The 26,211-nt window shown below is 38.2% G+C and overlaps 1 protein-coding gene across 1 annotated transcript; it reads right to left on the minus strand.

The window, feature by feature from the left end:
- Positions 1–1,550: 1,550 nt before the first annotated feature.
- On the minus strand, positions 1,551–14,168 carry Tll (nuclear receptor subfamily 2 group E member tailless). Its single transcript, XM_076316345.1, has 4 exons — positions 14,102–14,168; positions 4,069–4,305; positions 3,179–3,402; positions 1,551–2,222 (listed from the first exon to the last, which is right to left on the minus strand). Exons 1-4 carry the CDS (start codon positions 14,166–14,168, stop codon positions 1,551–1,553), a joined length of 1,200 nt encoding a protein of 399 aa, XP_076172460.1.
- Positions 14,169–26,211: the final 12,043 nt, after the last annotated feature.

Genomic DNA, 26,211 nt, shown 5'->3' on the forward strand with positions numbered 1-26,211 from the left:
ATTTAATATTATACGTTTCGATCGTATACTTAAAGTATAGGATCGTTTTGAAATTTATAAATAAGCGTAAACACGATTGTAAACTCTGTATACTTTTGAAGGCAATTTTAATCATTACTTTATCCGTTCATTGAACTCTGAACGCTTAATATTGTAATTATCGCGTTTCCTTTATCGATCGTTACATTAAATATTTGATTATTAATTTTTCTTGTTAATAATGTTCCTGATTATTAAATGAAATTTAATAGAATATTGAATGCAATTAATCTTTCAAATTCGAGGAGAAGAAAATCAATCGAAGGATCGTAGATTTAAGCAACCAAGGGAACACTTGCGATTTGTAACATTTTATTTACATACTTTTAAAGCTCTATTTACAGTCAGATGGGCGCCATAGGCGCGATAATATCATCTTCGTATATTTAAACTAATCATTGCTGTCTAACGTTGCCTCATCGTATTTTACATTTATACATGGGATTCGTTTCATTCGTCCTTACTCACGAACCTTTTCAGCCGCCATAAACGTTTAATTCGAATCTCTAACTACCACAACTCCTGTTCCGATACAACGATAACGAAATTTCATATTCCATATAGCTTTATATTGCCACGAACGCGACTAAAACAAAGTACTTTGGGTAAATGTTACGACTACCCTAGGTTCCTAATCTCTTAAATTAAGGTACGCCTTTTAGCCTGCCCCGAATCGAACGTAATTTCTCTCTTCAACGATTATCTCACTTGGATAAAACGTAAAATTATTATGGTATTTGATTAAATCCGTTACAAGTAGCTGCTGGATTATTGCGACTGTCGTACCTCGTACGATTCTCTGTTCAAGTATAATACAATACAAAAATAATCGCTGTGACTCTCTCTCTCTCTCTCTCTCTCTCTCTCTCTCTCTCTCTCTCTCTCTCTCTCTCTCTCTCTCTCTCTCTCTTTCTCTCTCTCACATGGACGAAACATTCCTTTGTCTTCTCGATCGATCTTAATTGCTAAAAATTACATTCAACGCTATCACTTTTGCGTGCAATTATACAATTTCGTTTCCATAAAATATTGCATTTTAAGTCTTCGTAACCTGACGTATAACATTCCAATAACGTTCGCAATGGAGTTCATATTTGATAAATAAAAAGATACTCTCTCGAAATCTTTTAGAGAACACTTACTACACGCTGTGATCCTCGTCAGAAGGAAACCAAGATGATCAGGAATTCTCGAATTCCGATCGCTCGTTCACCGAACTTGCGTAGATCCGGGCTACGCACGAGCCAAAATAATTTTAGAAAAATCATAGTACCTCGTCAAGTATCACCTATACCATACCTATTCACCATGACTGTTCGGGTCTTTGTTTGAAAAATTTCCTCTATTTCATATACCCACGCGTATTCGCGTCGTCTACCGTCTCAAACACCCAACCAGCCTTGCACTTTGTCATCCTCTGTCAAACCTTTCTCCAAACACCGTAACACTTTCCATTTCGACGTATCTGAGCACCCAACTCTAGACTCGAGTACACACCGACTCTACCGCGTTCAAGCCGCTTTGTACATGTCGCAAATGATCCTCTCGATGGGGATGACGCCTATGGTTCTCCTGAAGAACAGTTCCTCGATGGCGTGGGTGGTCACCGAGCGCAGAGTCGGTAGCAAAAGCAACAATTTGCCAAACCTGAGAGCACCGAAAGACGCTCCGCTCAATCTCTGGCCGAGAGCTAGTTGGGCACCGTCTCTAAGTCTCGCCACGGCTGCCGCGTCTCTGAGTCTGCTTCCGGTGCTCGGTGAGGCAGATCCGTTGCTACTCCTGCTGCTGGGAAGGGGCTCGCTGTCCAAGCCAGCTTTGAACAGTACGATCGCTCGAATGCACGCGAACTCGTGTTGGTCGAGGTTCATCGCGTGGAAACCAGCCAGCGTCTCTCTGAACCGATTGACCTCGACCGCGAGTCCAAGACTCTGTGGACCCGGGGGAAGGAGGGCGGATGGATCCAACGTTGGTAGGATCTGTGCTGCGGCGAGCAAGAACAATTCCCGCCAGGAAGACTCGAGTAGAGTGAGCTGATCCTCCAGGGCCAGGTTCGTTCCAGCTGCCAAGTCTCTGGCCCAATGAACGTTCAGGAAGAGCAACCTCGCAGCCTGCTCGCAGATGGATTCCGCGGTTATGGCTGGGATCAGCGGTACGGATGACAGGCCAGCGACGCTCACTGGGATCTGGAAGTGTAAGCAATGCTTTACGATACGGTGATCGAGTTTTTAAATTTCGCGGGAGATTTGGAGCAGAGGGACGAATTTCACGGGGCGTGAATCGAAAACTAGTGTATTTTAATCAACGTTCGGGAAACAGTTGGACTTGATACGGAAAACGTACGAAGTAACGTACGAAATCCAGAAATTCATTTCTAATTTCTGTGATTCGAAAACTCGTAAACAATAGTTTACGATGCATCTTGTATGACGTCTGCAATTATAATCTATGGGTGAATTGTTGTTGAGTACGAGTAACACGTTAGGGGAAAATGAAAATGTGAGATTGCAGATCGACGACACATTGGGAATATGATTAAATTTCTTAAGGATGTATAAAAAGAATGTGAAAGAACTATAAATATTTGTACGATTGCTAATAATTTGGATCGATTCGACTGTAATTGCTATTAAAAGAACAGAGAATGATTGTTTCTGTTTCGATCATTATGTGAAGTGTTTATAAAAATATGGAACTTGTTTCCAGAGCCAATTCTTCGTTTGAGGGGAAATTTTAAAGTTTTTCGTCATTTTACAATTTGAAGCTTTATTACAACGAGATATAAACAATTTAATCGTGTAAGTCTCATGTAAGTAGGATATGTAAATAGATTTCAGATACTGTATAATGTAATTACTGTATAACTACTATTAAATCAAAGATTTTCAGAGAACCTGAACGATTAATTATTAATAATTATCACATTCTCATATTATCATCATATTCTTATTATTAATAATTATCATAGTCTCGATTGTAAATCAATTTTTAAGTCAGGAATTTCAATCTCTGTACCAATCACTTAATTTACCTACGACAATACTTCATGAGGTGGTCTCGCGCAATTTTTTGAAGGTATTGCGCAATGTTGCAAACTGTTGATGACGATTTGTTAAAGTACGCTCAACAAAGTAACTCTTACCTTTGGCAGGGCCATGCTGTTGCAGTAAATAGGGTGTGGAAGGGGATGATGAGGGGTTGGCGCTGCGACGGAAACTCGAGGCTCGGTCGGTGGTTTAGGCAAAGCTAGATCCAAAGCTCCTGCTGGTGGGGGCACCATGTTGGCCATCATTTCGGGTTCTTTAAAGTATAAGGCCATCTGCCTACGTAGAGTCGAGTTTCGTGGGCCACGTTCGTGTTGTACAGCTGGAAAAATACGAAAATTTGCGTTAATACACCGTTTAACACACATCGGGGGATGTATTTATTTATTCTGTGATATACTTTCCCGGAAGAACGTCTATCTTTTATGATATTCAATAAAGATTACCTTATCTGTAACATCGTATTTTGAAAATCGTTTGAGTCAAAAGTAATCAAATATAATGAATTATTCGGTCGAATTAAAATACAGCTTATTCAATGTTGCAAGTAAGAACAAGTTACGTGTCTATGTGTCTATATTATTTTGTTTGATTCTATGGTACGTCACTTTGCAATATTCATGAGACTAATGGTAAAGTATTAAATACGAGGCTCATGAACAATTTTATTATTACATTTGTTAAAATCAAATCAGACATTTGGAAAGTTTCGTAGTTATGTTAAACAAGGGTGCTTTGTTACAAATTTTACAGCAGCATTTATATAATTCTTAAAGTAAGATGAAAATGTGCATTTATTTTGCATCGTTGCACTTCATTTGGAATAATTGTACTATTTTTAATAGAATTTTAACCAAATACTGCACGAAAATCTCTAACTAGAAAGAATACCTTCTTTATTTAAAACACTTTGTGTCTCTTAAGTATAAAAATGTTATTGCATGTTTCAGTGTGTTTGCTATATATGTGCATACATTTTCAAACTTACCATCTCTGTTCATGCCAGATTGAATGCACTTGGCCAAACGACACGCTCGACATTGGTTCCGATGTGTCTTGTCCACCATACATCCCCCTTCGGATTTGGCTTTGCAGACATACTGCCGATTTCTTCGTATCGATCTCTTGAAGAAACCGGCACACCCGTCACACGCGAATATACCATAATGCTTCCCTGAAGAATTATCGCGGCAGACCTTGCAGGGGATGTCGTAAAGGATGCGGCCTGAAATAACAGAAACAAGTTGTTCGTCAATTTACAGGGTAAGCTACGTGGACGCGAAAGATTCCATTTGGAAAGTCACTTAAAAAAGTTTTAGGCTTTCCAAACGAATGGAATGTTATGTAACATTTGCTCGAGAATGTAACCAAATTAAATAAATATTTCAAGTATTAATAAACGTCGTCGTGAACATCCGACGAGTAATCTCAGTGTCCTACTCCGTTTCGATTTCGTTTTCCAAAATGGAGAATAATATAATTTAATAAAATGTTTATACACTCTAAAGAAATAGTGTTTCATTTTTACCAAAAAAAAAACGAAATAACTTTCCGAACAAGCCAATATTTCATAACGTCGTCGTGAAGACGGTCGTGAACATCTGACGAGTAACCTCAGTGTCCTACTCCGTTTCGATTTCGTTTTCCAAAATGGAGAATAATATAATTTAATAAAATGTTTATACATTCTAAAAGAATCGTATTTCATTTTCACCAAAAAAAATAAACGAAATAACTTTCCAAACAACCCAAAATATTTCGTAACGTCGCCGTGAAGACGCTCGTGAACATCCGACGAGTAACCTCAGTGCTACTCCGTTTCGATTTTCCCGACCTCGACAAAGAGTAAGAAAGACTCGGTCCGCGAATCGATCGGCGAGAAAACAGCGCATTGTTGTCAATTCTTGGTGGCAAAACCGAGAAGAAAGCCGTGTCTAATCCGAAGAATGGCGGTATTTTGGATCGGAACCCGTTTACCAGCGAAAACACGGATCCCGTGAATGACGTCGAACAGTGAATGGATCGATTTGTCGCCAAGTTAGAAGGATCGCCAGGACGTACGCGCTTCTATACCTGTTCGTGCTGGTCCTCTACGCGGGACAGGCAAGGGTGTGGTGCGTTTATAATGGGGGTACCAACTCGTTGTCACTGGCTCCGCCTACGCCATTGAAGCCGAGGAGGCTCGTGAATGGGTCTGAATGGACCGGATGTGGCTGCTGCATTCAGCAGCCCTTAAGTGAGCAGCACGAAACACGACACTTCGGAGCTCGTATCGCTCGATCTCCCTTGATCGGTTCCCTCGGCTCCTTTATCTTACTTAACGTGGATCTTATTATCGGAGAAGGTTAAACGTTTTCGAAGCACCACGCACGCCTTGTTTCCATTCAGTCGCGTATACCCGACAGAGGTGCGTGGAAAGAAATCGCTCAAGAAGTTTATCGACGGCCATCGGGGAACGGTTTTTCCGAATATTTGTTCGGGGAGATAAGGGTGCCAGATTTCTTTTTTTTTTTTCTTGCCTCGTCGCGTAGGTCCGTGACTACGGTCTTCGGTGGAGTTCGTTGTTCGATGTTATTTGTACCGGTTGGCTTTGTCGTGTTCGAAGCACGGGATGGACGGTACGGGGTGGAACATTCGAGGTAGGTCAACTGGATAACGCGTTCATTTTTAAAGATTGAAAAGAACGGACGGGACAGAAGTTGTTTAATTTCTTGATTTCAGGCGAAAGCGCTAAAGGGATTTCAAGATCGGTAATTCTTTTCGAATAGAGTGATGTGCAATATTTTCTTATTTACCCTTCCAATAGATGTTTTTAAGACACGTGTAATGATTAGTGTCTTGTATAATGATCAATCAAGGTCAGCGGTTACGAAGAAAAATGTATTTTGTTCGAAGAGAGTAATGGGAATTTGCAAAATGACCTGTCTTAAATACCCTGCTCTGTCGATTGTAGTTCATGAACTTCGTATATCTTTCATTATATAAACGTAAACGTAATTAATTCTAGGTTGGAGCGTACGTCGAGTTGCAATTATAGTTGTATGACAGCACCGTACAGAGGTCTAACACGAACGCGTCGTACGACTGGTTGGATTCTACCCCATACGGTCTATAATTATTTTTCAAGCTCTTGTGACAAACAATCGTACAACTCACCGTACGACAAATCGTTAAGTTTGCGATATCTGTTACAATTTTGGTCATTGATGTGCATTTGTTTATTTCAGTCTGTTAAATTTAGAATAGTATACGGTCATGAAATTTGAGCTAGTAACATCGTATTACTTTTGAGAAATTCTGTATTTTTTTATTATCAGTTAAATATAGGATGGAATTTAAAATTTCACGAATAGAGGTTAAACGAATTCTTCTGAATAGATTATTACTTTTAGCGAGTAATTGCATTAAAAATTCGAACCAGAAAAATATTCACACAAATCGAAAGAATTACTAATTTCAAATTCTGCTCTTACGAAATAAATTACTGTAATCGATCTGATTCAGTAATTTGATGCTTTAAACGATTTAACGGATCGAACCGAATACAAGCAACAACAACCTGTTGATTTCACCGAGCAGTCTTCGCTTATCAGTCGCATTCGGATTCGAAGAGATCAATATTTTCCGAGGACTTTGATCTAATACAGTAAAAACCGGTGACGGTTGCGTTTACAAGTAAAATATTAACGAAAACGTAAGCATCGTGCAAAATACAATTTATGCCTACTGACCATAGCAGCAAGACAGATTGCAATGATAGGGGTGCGCCCTTGCAAGGTAGAGGACACCCTTTTCTCCCACGATGAAGGGAAACTTACATCGTGGACGATATATTTTTAACGTCAAGCGTGTTCCATCGAACCTCCTGCAAAAGTCTTTTCACGAAATTCTTTAAAACAACAAAACGCGTTAACTTTGTCAAATGATAACTTAGCAGATGCAATGTAAACGCTTGTTCCGAAACGTCTATATCTGAAATTAATATTTTGATACATCGTTGTAGAAGAATTGTACAATTTTTAATCATTTAATTTTGGTTACTGATTTACATAAAGTTTACTATAAAGAGAATGTAGTTTTACTTTTTTATATCAACGCTTAGTAGTTAAACTTTTTTATATACTTCTTGCAACATCTTTTATACTTTTGTAAACGAGTTCATGGTTTTAACAGAAAACAGTGACACTTTAGAGCTTCTTTGACTTTTCTATGATAAACCGAAATATCTACTTCAGAGCTTCTTTGACTTTTCTATGATAAACCGAAATATCCAAATTATCTTCTTCCGAAATTGTATGCAATGAAACTTAACTAAATAAAATATCGACAAATTTTCTACTCCCTCCCTTCGAATTCGTTATATTTCTCTACAATCTGTTTAAAGAGAGAATTTTCATAACTTAGGTTTTCAATGACTGCGATTGAGCTGCAATGATATATAGTTAACGAAAGAAATGTAGCGATCTCGTAAGTACCAAGATGATGGCGCCTGTGACTGCAGGGTGCCAAAAATTCAGGTCAGTCCCAGAGAAGCAGACAAATAGCTCTGCAACCAACAGACCGCTATTACACAGGGAAGAACCTATTTAGCGGTTTGTACCCGACAAGAGTATCGATTTACCGACCGCTCGAAACTGACTCGGGTAGATGGTTACATTTGTTCCATCGACTACACTCGTCTTTGTTTGGCTCTTACGATGTATTCTAAGCCGCGCAACGTTGCGCAGGCTTTTTATTTTCGAAAAAAATTCGGAAAAAGGAAAAGACAAAGGAAAATGGAAGCTTGCACGCGTTCGGTGAACGACAACGATATGGATTCGTTGTTACGCACGTCCACGCGTTCCAATAGTGTAATTTCATGGAAACTCCGCGAAACAACCGGCAACCACAGGGAGAGAGAGGCGTATACGTAGGAACGCGTGTTCTCACAGGAGAATCACGCGATAGACTTGCTGCGAGCCGACGTCCGAAGGATGCATGAAATTTACATTCGGTCGGCGTGGCTCGCGAGTCATTCCGATTGAATTTTTCATCGTCGTGGAATCGAGGTCTGTGTTTTGTCGTGCGCCGGTCATCTTCCTTCTGTCGTTTTCCTTTCCGTCGGCTCATCGATCATTTATGGAATTTTTACAGAACGAAGAAGAGAGCAAGCTGAATGCGCAGAAGTGCACGCTTGCTTACGATTAACCACACGCAAATCGCGTGCCCGAAGCTGGAACGCGCACTCGACAAGGGGGCTGCAAAATCGACTAGTTCTCTCGGGACTTTTTTTCTCGCTTTTTCATTATCTTATCCTTTGACCCTCGCCAAGGAAATATTGTAAATCGTCAGACGTTGATTTTGAAAAAAATTTTGCAAAAACGTTCACCATTGATTCTAAGAATTATCGAGTACTTCTCTCAGGACTTTTTCTCGCTTTTTCATTATCTTATCCTTTGACCCTCACCAGGATAATATTGTAAATCGTCAGACGTTGATTTTGAAAAAAATTTTGCAAAAACGTTCACTATTGGTTCTAAGAATTATCGACTAGTTCTCTCAGGACTTTTTCTCGCTTTTTCGTTATTTTATCCTTTAAAATAATGAATAATATTGTATAGGGATAAGGATAATATTGTAAATGATAAGACGTTGATTTCGAAAAAAATTTTGCATAAACGTTCACCATTGGTCTTAAGAATTATCGACTAGTTCTCTCAAGACTTTTTTTCACTTTTTTATTATTTTATCCTTTGACTCTCGCAAGGATAATATTGTAAATCTTCAGACGTTGATTTTAAAAAGAACTTTGCATAAACGTTCACCATTGGCCCTAAGAATTATATCATATTTTGTTATTGGTACTTTTAAGGAAGGAACCACCCTTTTCGTCAGAGTTGCTTATTTTATTTATACACGTACCACTTAAATTACGAAAGATATTGAAAAATATTTCGAACACAAGTGGTAATATTTATGGAGGCTTGTAAATCAGTAGGAACTTCCGGGCTCTTAGAGTACTAACGCTCTAAATTCATTTGCAATTGAATCTCAAAGTGTGTTAGAGTTTGAGAATTGATTAAATAAAATAAGATACAAATTTTAGTACAATTTTCTGTATAAAAATGATCGGAAAATATGTTTCAACCAATTGCTGATATCAGATACAGGTATTGTGCATTTCTAACCACTATGCTTTTAATGTTCCGATCGAAACATTGAAGATACGAACAGTTGAAGTTTGCCACCCTAAAATTACGATTATCGTCACAGGGGTTAATTTCATGGCCGATTCGACCGGATGTGATTCATTTCGGTTAAAGCGCCACTTTATTCGGAACTTTTCTTTGTTTGAAAGCCCATCGGTCGGGTAGTCCCGATGATAGAGGTTTCGTGACTGTAGAATTGCGAAAAAAAGTTTGTTAGAATTATAGGCAGCAAAAGGGTGAAAATGGGCAAGCGTCGCGTATTCCACGACGTCAAATGAAAAGTTGAACGCAAGTTCGAGTTTGAAAACTTCGCCCTAATTGCTGGGACAACTTTTCTTGCGTGCAGCCATCGTTTTATGATACTTAATTATACTATTCCTTTATCTTCCTTCGTTTGAGGATTTCCAATGTGAAAAATATTCGAGGAACGATATCGAAATACAAATTACAATATTCCGCGGGCAGGTCGAAGTGAGGTATATGACCGTACAAATATTATGTATACAAATGTTTTGAAAATTTTGCTGCACGTTTACATGGGTTCATTTTTCCGTAAGAGTAACTTGGTCGTAACAGTTCTTTAGAGAAAGTAAACAGTCTGTAAGGAAAGGGATTGGGATAATCTTCCCTTACAATTACCCAGGAGAAAAAAATTTCGAAATCCTGGGATTAAAATGTAAAGTGTCTTTGCCGATGATAATGCAGAGGTGAAAGTCCTGTTGCAATTCGTACACCTTGAATTAAGAATTTTATAAATAAAGAGTATTCGAAAAATATCATTTACACATCGTACTTTATGTTGTATCAATATATTAAAATATACTTCATATATCGTAATGTAGTGTATACGTTAGGATAATATTAAATATTTCTTTATTTTATTTAAATTTTAAATTGTAGTATCGTTTAACAGCAACGTTGCAAATATTGTTACAATTGATTCGAGTAAATGTTTGTTTTTAGAACGTGTAAGGAAACCTAAAATAATGCGTAACAAATCGTAGAGAGGGAAATATAATTTATAAAATTGTGCGAACAAAAGAGCAAAGAAAAAAGAAAAGGATACAGACTGTACAACAACTCTAAAGCTGGAATAATAAAATAATAGATATTCGTCGATGGAGAAAGAAAGTCACAACAAATACGTACAAATATTTGTTATGACCTTTTTCAAATATTCTGTACCGACGAGATAAAGAATTTCGTGATCGAAATAAATCTTTCGGAACAATTCTTTTTAATTTTATAAGTGAACCAAAAATCGTGCAACTTTTATTCCTCGTAAATCCTGAACCGAAACATTTAACAAAATTATTTAACAAAATTTAAAAGTATTATGATATAATACTTATATGATATAATTTAAGAAATTCGATTTCTTGTCTTCCTTAAGGATACAAAAAAACGAAACAGTGTATTGTACGTTTCCAAAATATCGTCCAGAAGCTTATAAATATTTCTTCCTGCTCGTTCGAAAGCAACCCTCTATCCATTTTGGCACAGTATCGAACCGGGAGATCGATCTGTAGAGTCGCAGATGATCTCTAATCTGCAACACGAACCGGTTCAAACATTCGTACCGATAACAACGCGCAGGTTACGAATGGAGAGCATCTCTGATCGCTTAGACGATATCGCTTATATTGTCACCGCCCATCAGGTGTTACGCGCATCGTTAGTCGAGCATGGGAATTTTGCAGCATGTGTCAGGAACCAGACGCCTCCCATCAATGTACACGCGTAAGTAACACATACGTGCACTCATCCGTCATCTGCTCGCTAGCCGCGGCTGCAAGGGTTGCTACCCCCGACCCACCCTCCGGCGAAAGATGCGCGCTATTCTCATCTATCTGCTTTTTTACCTTACCACCACCGTTCCCTCTGCACCGTTTAGTAAATTTTGTTACCGCGATGCTTTTAATAATCGTGCCCAAGCCTCGAATGGAATGAATGAAAAACAACCGGAGGCTACCGCCCGTATTTTTTTTTTTTCTAAAATTCACAAACCCTATGATTTATGATCTCAATTAGACCGGACATTGTTCCGCATCATAATATCGAGCACTTGTGTAAAATTCCTTTTATTTTTTATTTTTTATTTTTTTTCGGAAGTAAAATAATTTAACAAAGTGTGATATTTGTCAAATGATTGATGTAACATTGACTTCTCCCAAACTTTCACTTATCAAGTTTTTCATTTAAATTCAATAAGTTCGTTACTTGAACTGGTAAATAAAAAACCAAAGACAGTAATATTAATTTTATTATTTTGTCTTTTTTATCACATTGATCAATTCGGATAAGAATTCTTAACTTTTTGGCAAGTGTAGTGATAAAATTAACGATCTTCTGGTTTTCTTTTCTGAATTTGTATTTTATTCAAAATTATAATCTTATTTTGATCTTGTTTGCGATGTAATTGTTTCGTATATTTTTAAATTTATAAAGTGTATGTTTTTCTGCGTTTCCAAATTATCTCGAAACAATTGCAATTAGATATTAAAAACCTAGGCGCGTTTACGAAACTCGGGGATTAGAATGCCGAGTGAATTTTAAAACAATGCTCGTATTGACCCGTTGCGTTACAAATCGGGCGCATTAATTTGACAAATGACGCCCGAATTCAACCATCCACGGTAACCTGTCAGGCGCCACGGAGATTCCTAGTTATCGTGTTATATTTTGACCATCTGCCGTTATTTTCTCATGGATGAATGCCACCAGGGACGAATCATTTAAATACACGCCTGTCCACCCCGTTTAAATGCCACATATGCTATTTGTTTCACACGAGATGAATTACTATATGCGATCAAAAACACTCTTCCGGTGACGATTCAGCGGTGAGAAATACACCATAACCTTTAGAAAACCACTATAAATGGAACCAATAACAGAAAAAAGGCAGACATTTATTATACAATAACTGAAGTGTAATTAATAGAGAAGAAAACATATATTTCTCATACCCTACATTCAAGACATAATTTCATCTTCAAGTTAATATACCTTTGAACTTACGTCGTTCTAATTGATCCAAAATGATCAAGATCTATTTAATAATTTTTATTTAGAAAAATTCTGCTTTCGTATCAATCCCTTGAAATACATTCCAGCAGATTTAAATTAATTGAAAAGAAAAATCCACGAAAAATACAAATCTTATTTAAATAAAAATATTATAAGGTTCTATTCTTTTCGTATGACATTTTAGAATTTGCTCGAATAAAATGGATGTCCAGACATTATCGATACAGGGTCGTAAAGGGGTAAAAATTACGTTAGATTGTTCGTTGAGGGAAACGGTGGATCTAGCAATTTTTTACCGATCAACAGTTGAACCAACGACCACAGAAACATTCAATTTTACGAGCACCAGATATCTGGGGATCGTTAACGTTCTATCACCTGCGAATCCCCACTACCGCAGAGCGGTAACAATTTGAAAAAACTAACACCTTTCTTCAGGTACGATTGTTCATTGGGCGGGTCATTACTAGCTCCCCAGACGATGACGACAGATTTCGAGGGTAACAGACAGGAGCTTTTACGACTGTGGTTTCAGAGCTAACGAGTATCGTAAACACGGGTTCCTTTTTATTACCGCCTACGTGACAAAAATGGCTACCGTTATATGCGACTGTCGAAGGCAAACTTTTTTTTTCACCGATTTTATCACACATCATTGAAACAGCGAAGAGAAAACGGAAGGAATTACGTTAATCTGTCGAAGAAGGAACCCTAATCCCGGATCCTCGAAAAAATTCTTTAAAGCAAAAAATGCAGCGGAACAAAAAATAGATACTTTTTGGTGAACGAAGAAAATAATTCGAGAATCGATAATCCATTGGACATTTATGAATTTGCATCTAGGAAGAAGAAAATATTATGGAACGCTTCAAGTGGAAATGCACGAGTTTCGTCCTACGCGAGTAGCATCACGCGAATACGAAATTTTTCGAAGAATTTATGGTTGTGATTACGGTTTTTTAGTAGTAGAGATTTATAAGCATTACAGTTTTTTTTTTCTAAAGTAACAAGTTTTCTTCTAATCTTTTCAGTGAAAAATTGTAGTAATACCATTTTTGGATCGAAAGAATAAGATTTTGAAAGCTATAAATTTATTCCTTGGCTAAAAATTTATATTGTTTGTTAACGTGAATGCCAGTTAATTCTTAAATTAAGTGTTTCAAATTTTTCACAGGCAGATTTGTTTTTATGATAGTATCTAGTACGATGAACACGTTGAAGGAGATATAAAAGGAAACGGAGAATAATTAAATATTCTACGTATAAAAAATACTTGTAAATTTATAATTGTACAATTAGCAATGTCATGAAATCATTTTGAGATAAATCATTTTGTAAGAATCTATAAAAGTTTATTGAAATGCTGTTCATAGACGCATAAAAGAATATTATAAACCAGAACATTTCCCAATCGCGCCATTTTGACGATATATGTGTAAATATCTCAACCAGTTTCTATTCCATTTTCCAATTCAATTAATACTATTAACCTACAGAAAATAGTGATCAAATAAAAAGTACAATATTTCAAATAATTACGTTTACAATGCTTTTTCAAAATATCCCTTTTCGTTAATTAAACGAGTACTACTCTCGTCTCGAAATTCTTTTACAATACAATCCTCCGATATGCAATATTTCTCTTTTCGTACACAGTTATCCTACGCGACAGGAAACGTCATTGTACCTATAGACGCGCGTAGTTCGGTCAAAGTGTTCGTGTTTGAGTACGCGACAAGTTCAATCGCAATAAGTTCGGTGGTATATCCAAATAACGATACGGAACACAATCGTGTAACTTACTCGAAGAAGCGGGCATCTTCGGTTGCGGCACAGGAATATGCCCAATTTGCGGTTCCTGGTTCTGCATCTTCACTCCACAATAAACCACCACTTCGCGAGCAACTTCGAGGGCACCGTGGCTGAGAACGAACAACTTCAACAATAACGATGATAACGCACGTACGAAACAGTTCGCGCGGATGATTCGTTCCTTAGTGAGAACCGACATCCAATGTGAAAGGTTCCCGCACACCGAAACCGAAGGACTGCTCGATGTCCCTTTGCTTCCTGGCTCCGGATACTCGAAACGAGGGCTAACTTCGCGACGGAACGTAACTGACAGTCATCGTAGCCAGGACTTCTTGATGGTAAGCACAGCTCCTGACCGTTTTCAAACAGGCCGAGCGACACTGCCGGGACGCTTCATTGGCCAACAACTTCCCTACCCTCGAAAAAGGGCGGTCCTTTCGAAAGGAGCTGGTTCGTCGCCGACTGGCCGGGGGTTGAACGTCATCCGAGCCAGCAGGGAGAGGTGGCGAACGAACGGGGTCGTCAGATCTCCCCCACCCTTCTCATCCCTTTATCCGTTGCTATTCATCCAGCGCAGAGGTGAAAACGAAGGCACTTCCATCCCTTCGCTGTAAACGTGGACCTCTTGCCACACGATCGGCCCGTCACCCCTCTCGATTTCATGCTACGCTAACGCAAGGATCACGGATAATCATCGGGTCAGTGGTACTTTCTATGTTTAACTTCGTTGCAGACCGAGAGGAATATTTGCGTTATCAGAGAAATCTCTGTTAACTCTTTTTTCTTTTTTTTGGGGGAAAAGAAAAATATAGGAATAAGTTTCTACAGATTTTTTGCTCTAGAGGAATCTATAGTCAATATTCATTTTTTCGTCCATCGTACTGTGATTTTATAGTCGTAGCTCCGATATACCCGATACGTTAATTGATACGGCGAGAAGATTGACGTAACCTCGCAAAATAATCGGTGTCACCGTGGTAACGATTTCGTATACAAAAATGAGTAGAAAATATTACTTTTGGAGGTAAGCAATATTTCGATTTTACGATACGAGTTATTATCGGTTCCAACGGTTCAATGTCAAGATCATTGGTGGTAATATTTCTATTATCGAGTTACACCCTTTGCAGTCAGCGTTACTTTCAGGATAAAATAATTACCTTTGACACGAGTGTATGGGTTTCATGAAGCTAGTGTAATATAACGAGTAGAATTATCGTTAAAATATATCTTCCAGAGCAATTGCTTCATTCGATAAATACTGTTATATCTATACAATCACAACCGGGGTATTCTTTTCCAATAACAATTTGCCGAACTGAGAGAACAAGTAATAGTATTGGTTTGTTCGTAAAGTCATTTCGTTTTCCAAAATGGAGAATGTATAATTTAATAAAATGTTTACACACTCTGAAAGAATCGTGTTTCATTTTCACCAAAAAAAAAAAACGACATGACTTTCCGAACAACCCAATACATTCGTAATTTGAATATAATTTTCGTCTGAACAACGAAATAAATATAATTTTCGTCTGAAATGAAAGTATTTCGTTCGAACAACCCAAAATATCCGTAACTTAAATATAATTTTCGTCAGAATGAAAGTATTTCGTTCGAACAACCCAAAATATCCGTAATTTAAATACAATTTTCGTCAGAATTAAAATATCTCGTTCAAAACGCTATACGTTTAAATCAATTTCAGTTTGGTCGGAAGGCTGGACAGACGGACGATGTATCTACTGAAAACTCTTGCCGAATGAGTGGAACAAATACCCGAACCGAACTTCACCGAACATCGCTCTCAACAAACGAAAGAGCGCGTTCGTTGCTCTTGAAAATTACCGATGCGTGAACGAGAATATACAGGTAAAGAGAGCCAAACGGGGAAAAAAGGGAATGAGAGAGAGAGACAGGGAGAAGAAAAACGTAGAAAAAACGCGAAGGTCCTTCGCAGGAACCTTCCTTGTTCGAGGACTGAATAGAGAGATACGCGGAGGAGGTTAAGCGGAACGTTACACCATAGAATAATAGTTTTGCAAGCAAATGCGCGCTTCCTGACTCCCTGACTCCATCTTGAATTATCTCATGGCCGTACCCTTCGTGACAAGCGCACCCTTCGCGCGGGAACCCGGTTTGGGGTGCATGATATACGTGTGCTCGCTAACTGAGTGTACGAATTACGCGAAGAATCCGTCATAACCGATGTAATATCACGGAGATTGGATCTCTCGATCGTATGCTCGATCACCCTCTTCCGGTTTCAAGAGCCTTCTTGATGATATCACCTCATGCGTACACAGGACGCTTTTTTTTCTTTCTGGTACACGTATCGTACGAAAATCGATATGGTAAAACGACTGACGAGCATCGGGGTTATCGCCATTCAATTAACGCTTAATTTAATTAAGAAGAACGAAGAACGAAGTGTTCGACGAATTTAGGTATTCTATTTTTGATACTATTCTTCAACAAGTTCTTACATTCCAGAACGTTCTCTATTTTTCGTGCTCCTAAAGAAAACGTACTTATTGTTTTACAATATTCGTAACGGTAGGAATGTTATTCGAAAGTTTGCACGATTTCTATTTTTCGTGCTCCTAAAGAAAACGTATTTATTGTTTTATAATATTCGTAACGGTAGGAATGTTATTCGAAAGTTTGCACGATTTCTATTTTTCGTGCTCCTAAAGAAAACGTATTTATTGTTTTATAATATTCCGAACGGTAGGAATGTTATTCAAAATTTTGCACGATTCTATTTTTCGTGCTCATAAAGAAAACGTACTTATTGTTTAACAATATTCGTAACGGTAGGAATATTATTCGAAAGTTTGCAAGTGTTCAAGTTTTGAAGAAACATTGTAAATATTCAAAACAACGGGAAGATTTGTCTAAACGACTGAATAGTTACAAACTTAGCATCAAAATACAACTCTTCGACGCCACGAGGCGTGCTTACGTGAACTGATACGGAAAGCTAATGTTTGATTGCCTGACAGGTAACGTTCAATTCTTTTCGAGAGTAAATTTCGTCGTGGAAAATCGAAAGGTAGGTAACTGGTTATCGTGAAGTAAACCATTGACGGACACGGCCGTGCAACGTTCCATGAGATATAAATACCGTAACCCTTGGACAAAAACAGCTTTGTACCGAGTAAAAGGATCTACCTCGAGACGAGCGTGTTCTTCATCCCGGGGTGAAGTTCGCCAGATAAATTCCGTGAGATAGGGCGCCCCGATAATAGGGTCAGTTCGTAAGCAACACAAAGCCAGTTTAGTACAAGCTCGAGGACTAATCGTGCCACCAATATTGTCGTTAATTCGGTCGACCATCGATCCTTACAAAGAGTTATATAAGGAACGGATCGACGGGTGGTCCTGGCTCCTACGGTTGTCGATGCAAAAGAACGAAGACTGGAAGCAGGATGGAAAAGGGAGGACGCGAACCTGTAAGCAGGGCTTGGAAGTGGCCTCGCGCTTAGGAGTCTAAATCCAGAAACTTGCGAGGCCAGGTAGAGATCCTTTGCTCTGTCTTATGTCGCCGCTATCTCCACCGACATCTACAGGAGCGCTTTCGCCAGGGACGGTCGTAGGAACGATAATCCGCCGACGGGGCTATTCACTGTTTACGCCTTGTTTTACTGGTATTGCATTTAACAAGGTTCGGGAAGGCTCGTCCTTTTGGCGAAAGCAGCTCGTAAGCCGCAAAATGGAGGAGTAAGGGGAGTCCTTTCTACGGTGCTACGTTCCGCAGGATCGTGCGCCATCGCCCCCGTAAAGCACCCCTGCGTCGAATACCAGGGAGATGTTTGCTCTTTGTCTAGCACTCTCCAAGATTTTCACGATACGTTCGACGACGTGATCGTTGACGTAATTATCGAATCGACTCGTTTTTATCGACAGTTATAGTCGATAGACTATTAAACGGGTTAAGTATATTCGTAGCACTATTGACGACGTAATAACTATCGTTGATGTAAGAGCCGAATCAACTCGTTTCCATCGACAGTAATATCCGACAGACAATCGAATCGAGCATATCCATCAACAATTGGGTCTATCTATCTATAGTTGTCTTGGAGATGATCATAGCAGTCAGATCTATCGACAGTTATCTGAGAGATGGTCATTTTTGGTTCATTATTTAAGTTTATTTTCAGGAAAATGCATTATTTAAAAGATTTATTAAAATGCATCATCTAAGAGATGGTCGAAGCAGTTAGGTTCAAGAAAATACATCAAATTTTAGCAGTACAGATAATAATATTCATCTAGTTCGAAATATAGGAATAAGTAAATTGTATAAGAAACAAGTACGAAGAAAAGAAAATGATAATACGCAATATTAATAAGTGAAAATAAGTTAATTCAGTTTATTAACATTCACATTAATCTTCAGATTTTATAATTTTATAAATCGAAATTATTCCTTTGAAATTATTAATCTTCAGGTTAATGTGAAATTTCCTAAATCGAAATTATTCCATTGTCGAGATAAAAATTCCACCCATTGAAAAATTGAATTTCACATAGATAATCGTACCTTTTCTATTGGAAAATTTCAATCGCAATTGGAAAAGAGTGACAAAAAGGAGTTAACTCACGAGTGACGAAATATATTTTAACAAAGGATAAATCGTTGAAATAGAGCGCGGATCGTTGCAAAATTTTCACCCCGAATAATAAAATACAAAAACATTGTAAAGTTGAAGATATTAAAACCCGAGACACCCGTATAATCTCGCGACAAAAAGTAACCTCGTGCTCACTGTATCGAGGATCAAAGGTGTCTTTAAACGAGAAGAAACGCTGGACCCTCTTAAGTCGTCTCCGAATCCAAGGAAGAGATCTTGCAAAATTAGGTTGACATTTTCCTAGTCGAAGCGCCTTTTCGTTCGGGATCACTGGAGCAAGTGGTAATCCCATAGCAATTATACGGTCGACTTACCAGACATTATGGAGCGCCATGGATTCCGTCAAAATTTCTGGCGAGCCCAGAAAATAAAGCGGAGGTAAGACCGAGAGCGGCGAGTACCGCGTTAATGGAGGATAAGCTCGTGCTTCTGGACTGACTCTGTTTCTCTGTCCGGATATTATCAAGGTAGCTGCTTTTTATAAAGTTCACCTGCTGCACCTTTCAATCTTTAGACCATCGAATAGTTCATAATGCAGTTCTCTTTTCTTGTACTTTATAAATAATAGCAAAAATAGCGCGCAATGTTGAAAATATTAAACATTATGCGCGAAATTGGTGCACCATTGTCACGACGTAATGTAACTTTATTTATTTAATTTTGTGTACGTTACATTTCGAAAGCGGTAGAAAATTTAAAAGCAAATTACAGATTTTACTTTTTTGGTAATCAAGTATAATTTCTTATTAAATTTATTTCAAGTTGAAGGTACTAAGGTAATCTAAGTATTCTAAATTGTACAATTACCCAAATATTTATTTGAAATTGAATCTTGTTCTCGGTTCAATCTTACCAAAAATACCGACGAAGGAAAATTACAGTGCGATATTAATCAATAAATAATCGTGTAGAATTCAATTGTAAAACAAATTTAAATAAACATTGATCGAATAAGAAGTACAATTTTCAAAGAATGAAAATAATAGACTTTGAGAATAGACTCGATCCCTGAATTCTTCCTTCCAATTTATTATTCTCCACGTTTCTAATCAGTGAACTGCACGCGTTTCCGCACATCGTATTTCATTCGGTACAGCCCCCCTCGTGTAATTCACGAAATCGTTTTATCCGCTCGACGATTAGAAAAATGACGTAGCAACGAAACCTGTTGCTCTTCCGTCTAAGCAGAGCAACGCGCACGCGTTTCTGACGTCTGGGAAACGCGAAACATATGGTCGGATCGATATCGTACGAACGCGAGCATCGCCGATGCCCTGCATTTTACCTGAACGACGAGGGTGGAAAGTGGGTATCCTGTTCGATGAAACGCGGTAAAATCCGCCATATGCGAAGTTATGGTCTCATGAGAACGATCGAGTCTCTCCGGTTAAATGCAATTTGACATGGGAAGCGCTTCTTCCCGCGACCGCGAAAATATTACTCGTCGATGGTCATTGAGAACTCTTCTATAGCTTTTGAATGGAACTAACAACTGTGGGGAAATTTTCAAGCTCGTTCGATACTTTTGCAGAAATGGATTTTTCTATGGTTTGCTTGTTCAACTATTCTTAGAAACTTCTATCATTATGCAGGGACACTCGTATCTGTATGAAAAATTAATAAACGAACAAATATTGATAGATATTTATGACATTTTAAACGAATTAAGTATTCTAACTCTCTACTAATATATGCTATATTATTTTGATAGCTGCACATATACTGATCATCAATGGCTCTCGCGAAAATGTCAATGAAAAGAAAGCTTTCAATTTTCTTTCGATCCGAGGATTATTATATTAATAATAAAATCATCGTAACTTCTAGCTGTGGATGCCAGTAATTTAAATAAGAAGCTAGTTACAGTTCCATTCTATTAAAAATGTCCGACACAAAATGTTTCCCGAACACGTTGAGAGAAGAAAGTTGTCGTTGAAATAGTTCTGCGTAATATTTTCATCCCGGAGAGGAAAACCAAAGAACTGGTTTACTCTAGGCGAGTTCGTACCAACGTAATTTTTCGTGCGATATTTTAAAACATTCGAGAAACAAGTCACGAAATTAAAAAGAAGAAGACGAGAAACGTTTGGTCTGGCGGAGCCAACGTGCGTTAGTCGGCAGGAAGTTCACTGTTATGAAAATCAGACGTCGGTTGGGATCTTGAAAAACCTAACGAACTTCTCACCGTTTACGTTACGCGTTTCTTTCGATAAAAAGTGGGCGTGCACCGGTGTGACAAGTAGCTGCACCGGCTACCAGATCAGAAATCAGAGACGCTACACCTCGAGGGGTTGAAAAGAAGGCGAAGAAACTCCTTGAGGTTCCTTGCAAGACGTGGATCCATCCTGGGCGGGAACATCCGGCTTCTGGTTACGCATTCACCTATCCAAGAACTATGAAACTGCTCCTCGTTATAGTCGGTGACAAAGGAGGACGATCAGTGGGAATCTTGCTCGTCGATTCTGTTGGCTACGCTTTTCTTCCCTGCCTTTAAACGTAAGTTCGAGAAAGTTAACAATTTTTTACACTGGACATTGTTCCAGGATACCTACGAACATCCAGTGTCCAACTCTTCTACGTGTCGTTTGTACCGAAGAAATAACAAATTTATAGAAACTTTCTTTCGCAGTAGTATCAGACAGTTACTCGTTAAACGTTTGCGACTTTAGTGTTTGGAGTGTAACATCGATCCAAACAAATTTGTAATACAATTAGCGAGCGAGGAGAGCATTAAAATGGAAGTCTTCGAAATGTTTGACCAAGCTTACCAAGATAATTGTATCCACGATGAAATCTTATACAAATATTGATCGTAAAATTTATCTTGCAATCATCGTGTAATAATTTTTCAAGTGCTTTGCAAGCCGATTTCATAAAACTTGGAAGCTGCTTTAGCTTTCTTATACCTTTAATTTCACCGAATATATTTCAACTATATTTATTGCACCTTGTATAATAAACACATCAACCTTGAAAGTTAAAATCCCCAAACAATAAAGCAATAATTCCCTCGAAAAATATCCACATGGATGAAAAATACTCTCGAAACCTCTACTCAAAGAACAACAATTAAAAAGACATAAATTTCTTCAAAACACCTCTAGTGATAATCACTTAACCAGAATCTGCACTACACCTACCCTTTTACATTCCTCGTTCCTTTCTATTCCCTCAATGACAAACCTACACCCAAAATATCCTCTAGCCATAAAATACAGAACAAATTATTGAAATAAAAATCGTAACGATCGATTAACCAGAATCTGCACTACACCTAACCTTTTACATTCTTCGTTTCTTTCTATTCCCTCAATGACAAACCTACACACAAACTATCCCCTAGCCATAAAATACAGAACAAATCGTTTAAATAAAAATCGTAACGATCGATCGAATACATCCTACTATAACATACATCCACCGTTCCGTCATTCTATCACAACCAGCCGTAAGATTCTCTATTTTAATATCTATTCATCTCTGGAAGGTTTTCCACCATACGTGTACGTATTCATGGTGGTGGGCCGCGTTTCGGGGCCAACCACTCCCACCTCTTCCATGAAAGGGCAAAGACGTCTTCTTGTCTCCCGAGCGAAAAAGATCCCTCGGCCTTCTTGCCTTCGACTATAGCTCGCCTACCCGCACTGACTGTGAGCGCACTTTTCAATGGCCGCCCTGAAAAAGCACAACAGCCTAGCCAGTAACGTAACTCGAGCCCGCTGTCAGCGCTGACAGCGCTGACGGTCGGTCCTTTGTCAGCCCACTAGCTGGCCTCACCTACTTACTTCTACCTATCTCTCTCTCTCTGCTTCTCCGTTCGCTATTAGCCTCCCTCTTTCTCTCTCCGACGAATTCGTTCCGTTGCCCGCCCGGTTTTACCCTCTTTCTCCGTCAAGTTCATCTTGGCGCATCGCGATGGGAACTGGACGATTCGAATCGGTTTTGCGTCTAACGGAGCACGTCGTAGACAAACTGTTACGGTGATGGAGACATTCGGTGGAATCTATTTTCGTACGGAAGAGATAGGTAACTTTTATACCAGGATAAAGACTTCGAACAACGAGAGAAATCTATTTTCGTATGGAAGAGATAGGTAACTTTTATACCCGGATACAGACTTCGAACAACGAGAGAAATCTATTTTCGTACGGAAGAGATAGGTAACTTTTATACCCGGATACAGACTTCGAACGGTAGATAAATAATTTTTATAGTGTTGTCGTTGAATAAAATGTACAGAGTGGTTTCGAAGTGATGGTACGACTCGTGAGGGGATGAATCCACGTGGGGATGAATCCAAGAATAAGTTGTATATTTGGAATGATATACTTTTCATACGAAACTGTATATCCAAGTAAATAGGTGTTGATGATTCGTCGAGTACATGTGCATTCAAATACTACGTATGATCTCATTTATATGCCTACGTACGATAGATACACATCGTTACAGTTCGTGTACCGTTGTTCCGATTTGTTGGCAATTTATTTACATCGGTTGATGATTTTCGGTTGGAAATTACTTCTGTTAATAAAATTGCGCTGTGTTTTAGATTTCTGGGAACGTTTTCTTTTTTGTATCAAACGTTCGAATGCAAGATTGTCTCTCGATTGACAAGGATCGAGCTACAATCGAAAACGACAACTGTCACTGTAAAACGAAACGGAGTAAAATGAAATATTTGGTACGTAACCAGTACATTATATACTTCATGGTACTTTTTAAGAGTAGACTTTCGAAAATTTTACAAATTTTACTCGTTTGTATTATCTATTCGATTATATCAATTCGCTAAATTATTTTGAAGGCAATCTACTGCAAATGGGTACCTACCCCACATTTTTAACGCGATTCAAGTGTTACCTATACGTTGTAGAGAAAATAATGCGCTCTATCGTAGTGTTATTAAACTTACAATTTTTGAACATCGATGACCGATATCATCGATATCGAGTTACTTAAATAAAACTGTTAAAAAGTATAGGTATGTTTTTCTTTTTTTTTTTTGCTGCAAAGCGACTCGATTTCTCAATGTGTAATAGAATTCTCTCTTCCTCCCTCTCGCTGTCATCCTTGTTATTATTCTCTCTGTCCTGTTTTGTTAAGAGTGGCCCGTACCGCTCTCATTTCGCTTCTAACAGGGTCTCGAATTTCGTCGACGCCGTTTTGCCGTTCGCCTCCTTCTTTCATTCGCGTTCTCGCAGGTCGATTCGCCTTTTGACGAAGTGCTTCTTTAGTTTGAAATGCGCGTCATTCAATACCCGCCCGCGCCAAACAAAGTGCTTCCGGAAGCGCCATGAGGTTTAACTACATCGCGCGGCGCAGGTAAATCATACCGACTGATTTCTCGAATTAAAATCACGATTGCGCGACGCTGAACAATTTTTACTTCGGGACGTGACCGAACCATTTTCTTAGGCGACCTATCGAATGTAATTAGTGAAGGTCTTTGTTTGTGATTATCGATCGTAAATTATAAAAACTTTGACTTGGTTTTGCGGATATCTAAGAGGAAGTGTAGGAAAATAAAGTTCTTTTATTTTCTATGTATCAATTTCTATGTATCAATCGCAAGTTGACAAGTAAATTTATTCAATTTGAAAATAATAATAAAGATTATATTAAATAAAACCATATAGAGTCTATACTATGTGTATCATAGAATACAAAAAGTTTCTACTAGATTTACCTTTAAAATAGAGTAACAATAACTCAAGAAAACGTATCGGAAAGTATGTAATGTAATGTATAAAACTATTTGCAAAAATACAACGAAGCATACATAAAACATAAAAGAGGCAATAATGTGAAAATATATCAACAACAAAATAAATACTTTCAAACCTGATATCATTCAGAACTTACAAAAGGTATTCGAAATATAAACGGTTATTTTTCAAATCTCTTTGTATAATTAAAAATTACACATTTATTGGGGACAGTTTTCTGTATTAGGTACAATTTCAAAGATACAACAATAAGTATGTCTCTTACTCCGTTTTTCACTGAAATTAATACACAAATGTTTCAATTTTCAAATATCTACTCTATCTTTGCAAATGCTGCAAACTTCTCTCATATCCTTTCGAAAAAAAAACATTTTAAAAAACAAGGGACAGAAATCCTCGCGTGCTTTTACAATAACTATCAAAACGAGTGAAACAGCGTATTATCAACGCACGGTTTTTCAAGAACACACCCCCAACATCCGTCAGCAACCTTTACGGCCCTTTCTGCTTGGTTTTCGATAATCGCCGGGAGCTATTTTTTCGGTATTGTTGTGGTTTTACAACGGTCATTTTACGGGTCCGATTTCGTTCCCCGAGGTGCAATTACAAATCGTAACAAGTCGTGGTGAGGCAAACGCTTTCCTATGCTGGTTTTTCCCGCTCCGTAACAATCGACCTACACCCTTCGACTCTGTGTCTTGCGACCCGAGGAACTGGACGTTTCGAGATTGACTCGTTTAATTTATAGACGTCGCACGACTGACCTGAATTCTGTGAAATGTCCGCGAGACTCCGACGTGTCATATCTCACTCTCCTTGTGCTAAGGCACGCGTACACAAATGCCATTTATTGAGACCATTCATGAGAAAACCGCAACAATGATGTCAACAATAGACCAAGGGCTACCGACGACATTTGTGAGATACAACCCCGGCAGACTGGACTGGTAAATTTACGATACATAATATAACATTACATAAACCTCTGCATCCGATAATAAATACACCACGTCTGGTGATCGTACACTAATTCCCAGTTTCGAACAACAACAGACACTTTCATTGACAAGTTATCGAACTACATTAAAGAGTGAGGATAATGTCTAGAATTCGTTGCAGTTTGTAAATACGCGATCCAAGATCTATCCAGGTGTAGTCTATAAGTCATAACTTCGAACTACCAGTTACAATAGTTTTTGCTTTCAAGTGATAAAATCGAGATCGCCAATTTACAGAGCAACTAGTGATTTTTGTCTCGAACTAAGTCATTAGGGGACGTACTGCATATACGTAAACGGTAGAGGGTTGATTGTGTTATTAGAATTATTGATTTACACATGGTGTGAAAGTGACCACTTGCAAGCGGGAATTACTGTAAATTGAATTTGATTTCAGTATCGTTTTTTTGTAGATCAGTATTTTTAAATTTCACACTCCCATGGATTTTCTCCATGAAGTAAAATTTTTAACGAACCACTTAAAATACAATCACTTGATTTCAGGATAAAACAATCTGATTGCATGTAAATAATCTAATTAAATTTGCTATTTTTTATTACTTACTAACAGTTTTTTATAAAGATTATTACATTGAATAATCTATTGAAGAACCTAAGGTCCCATACAAAATAATAGGTGCGACTGCACTTCTTAACTGCATACATGCACTTAAATGCATATAGGTGACGTAGAAATTTAAATCGCTTAATTTTATCTGATACATTTATTCGTACCT

Source organism: Ptiloglossa arizonensis, chromosome 7 (assembly GCF_051014685.1).
Source record: "Ptiloglossa arizonensis isolate GNS036 chromosome 7, iyPtiAriz1_principal, whole genome shotgun sequence".
Taxonomy (NCBI): domain Eukaryota; kingdom Metazoa; phylum Arthropoda; class Insecta; order Hymenoptera; family Colletidae; genus Ptiloglossa; species Ptiloglossa arizonensis.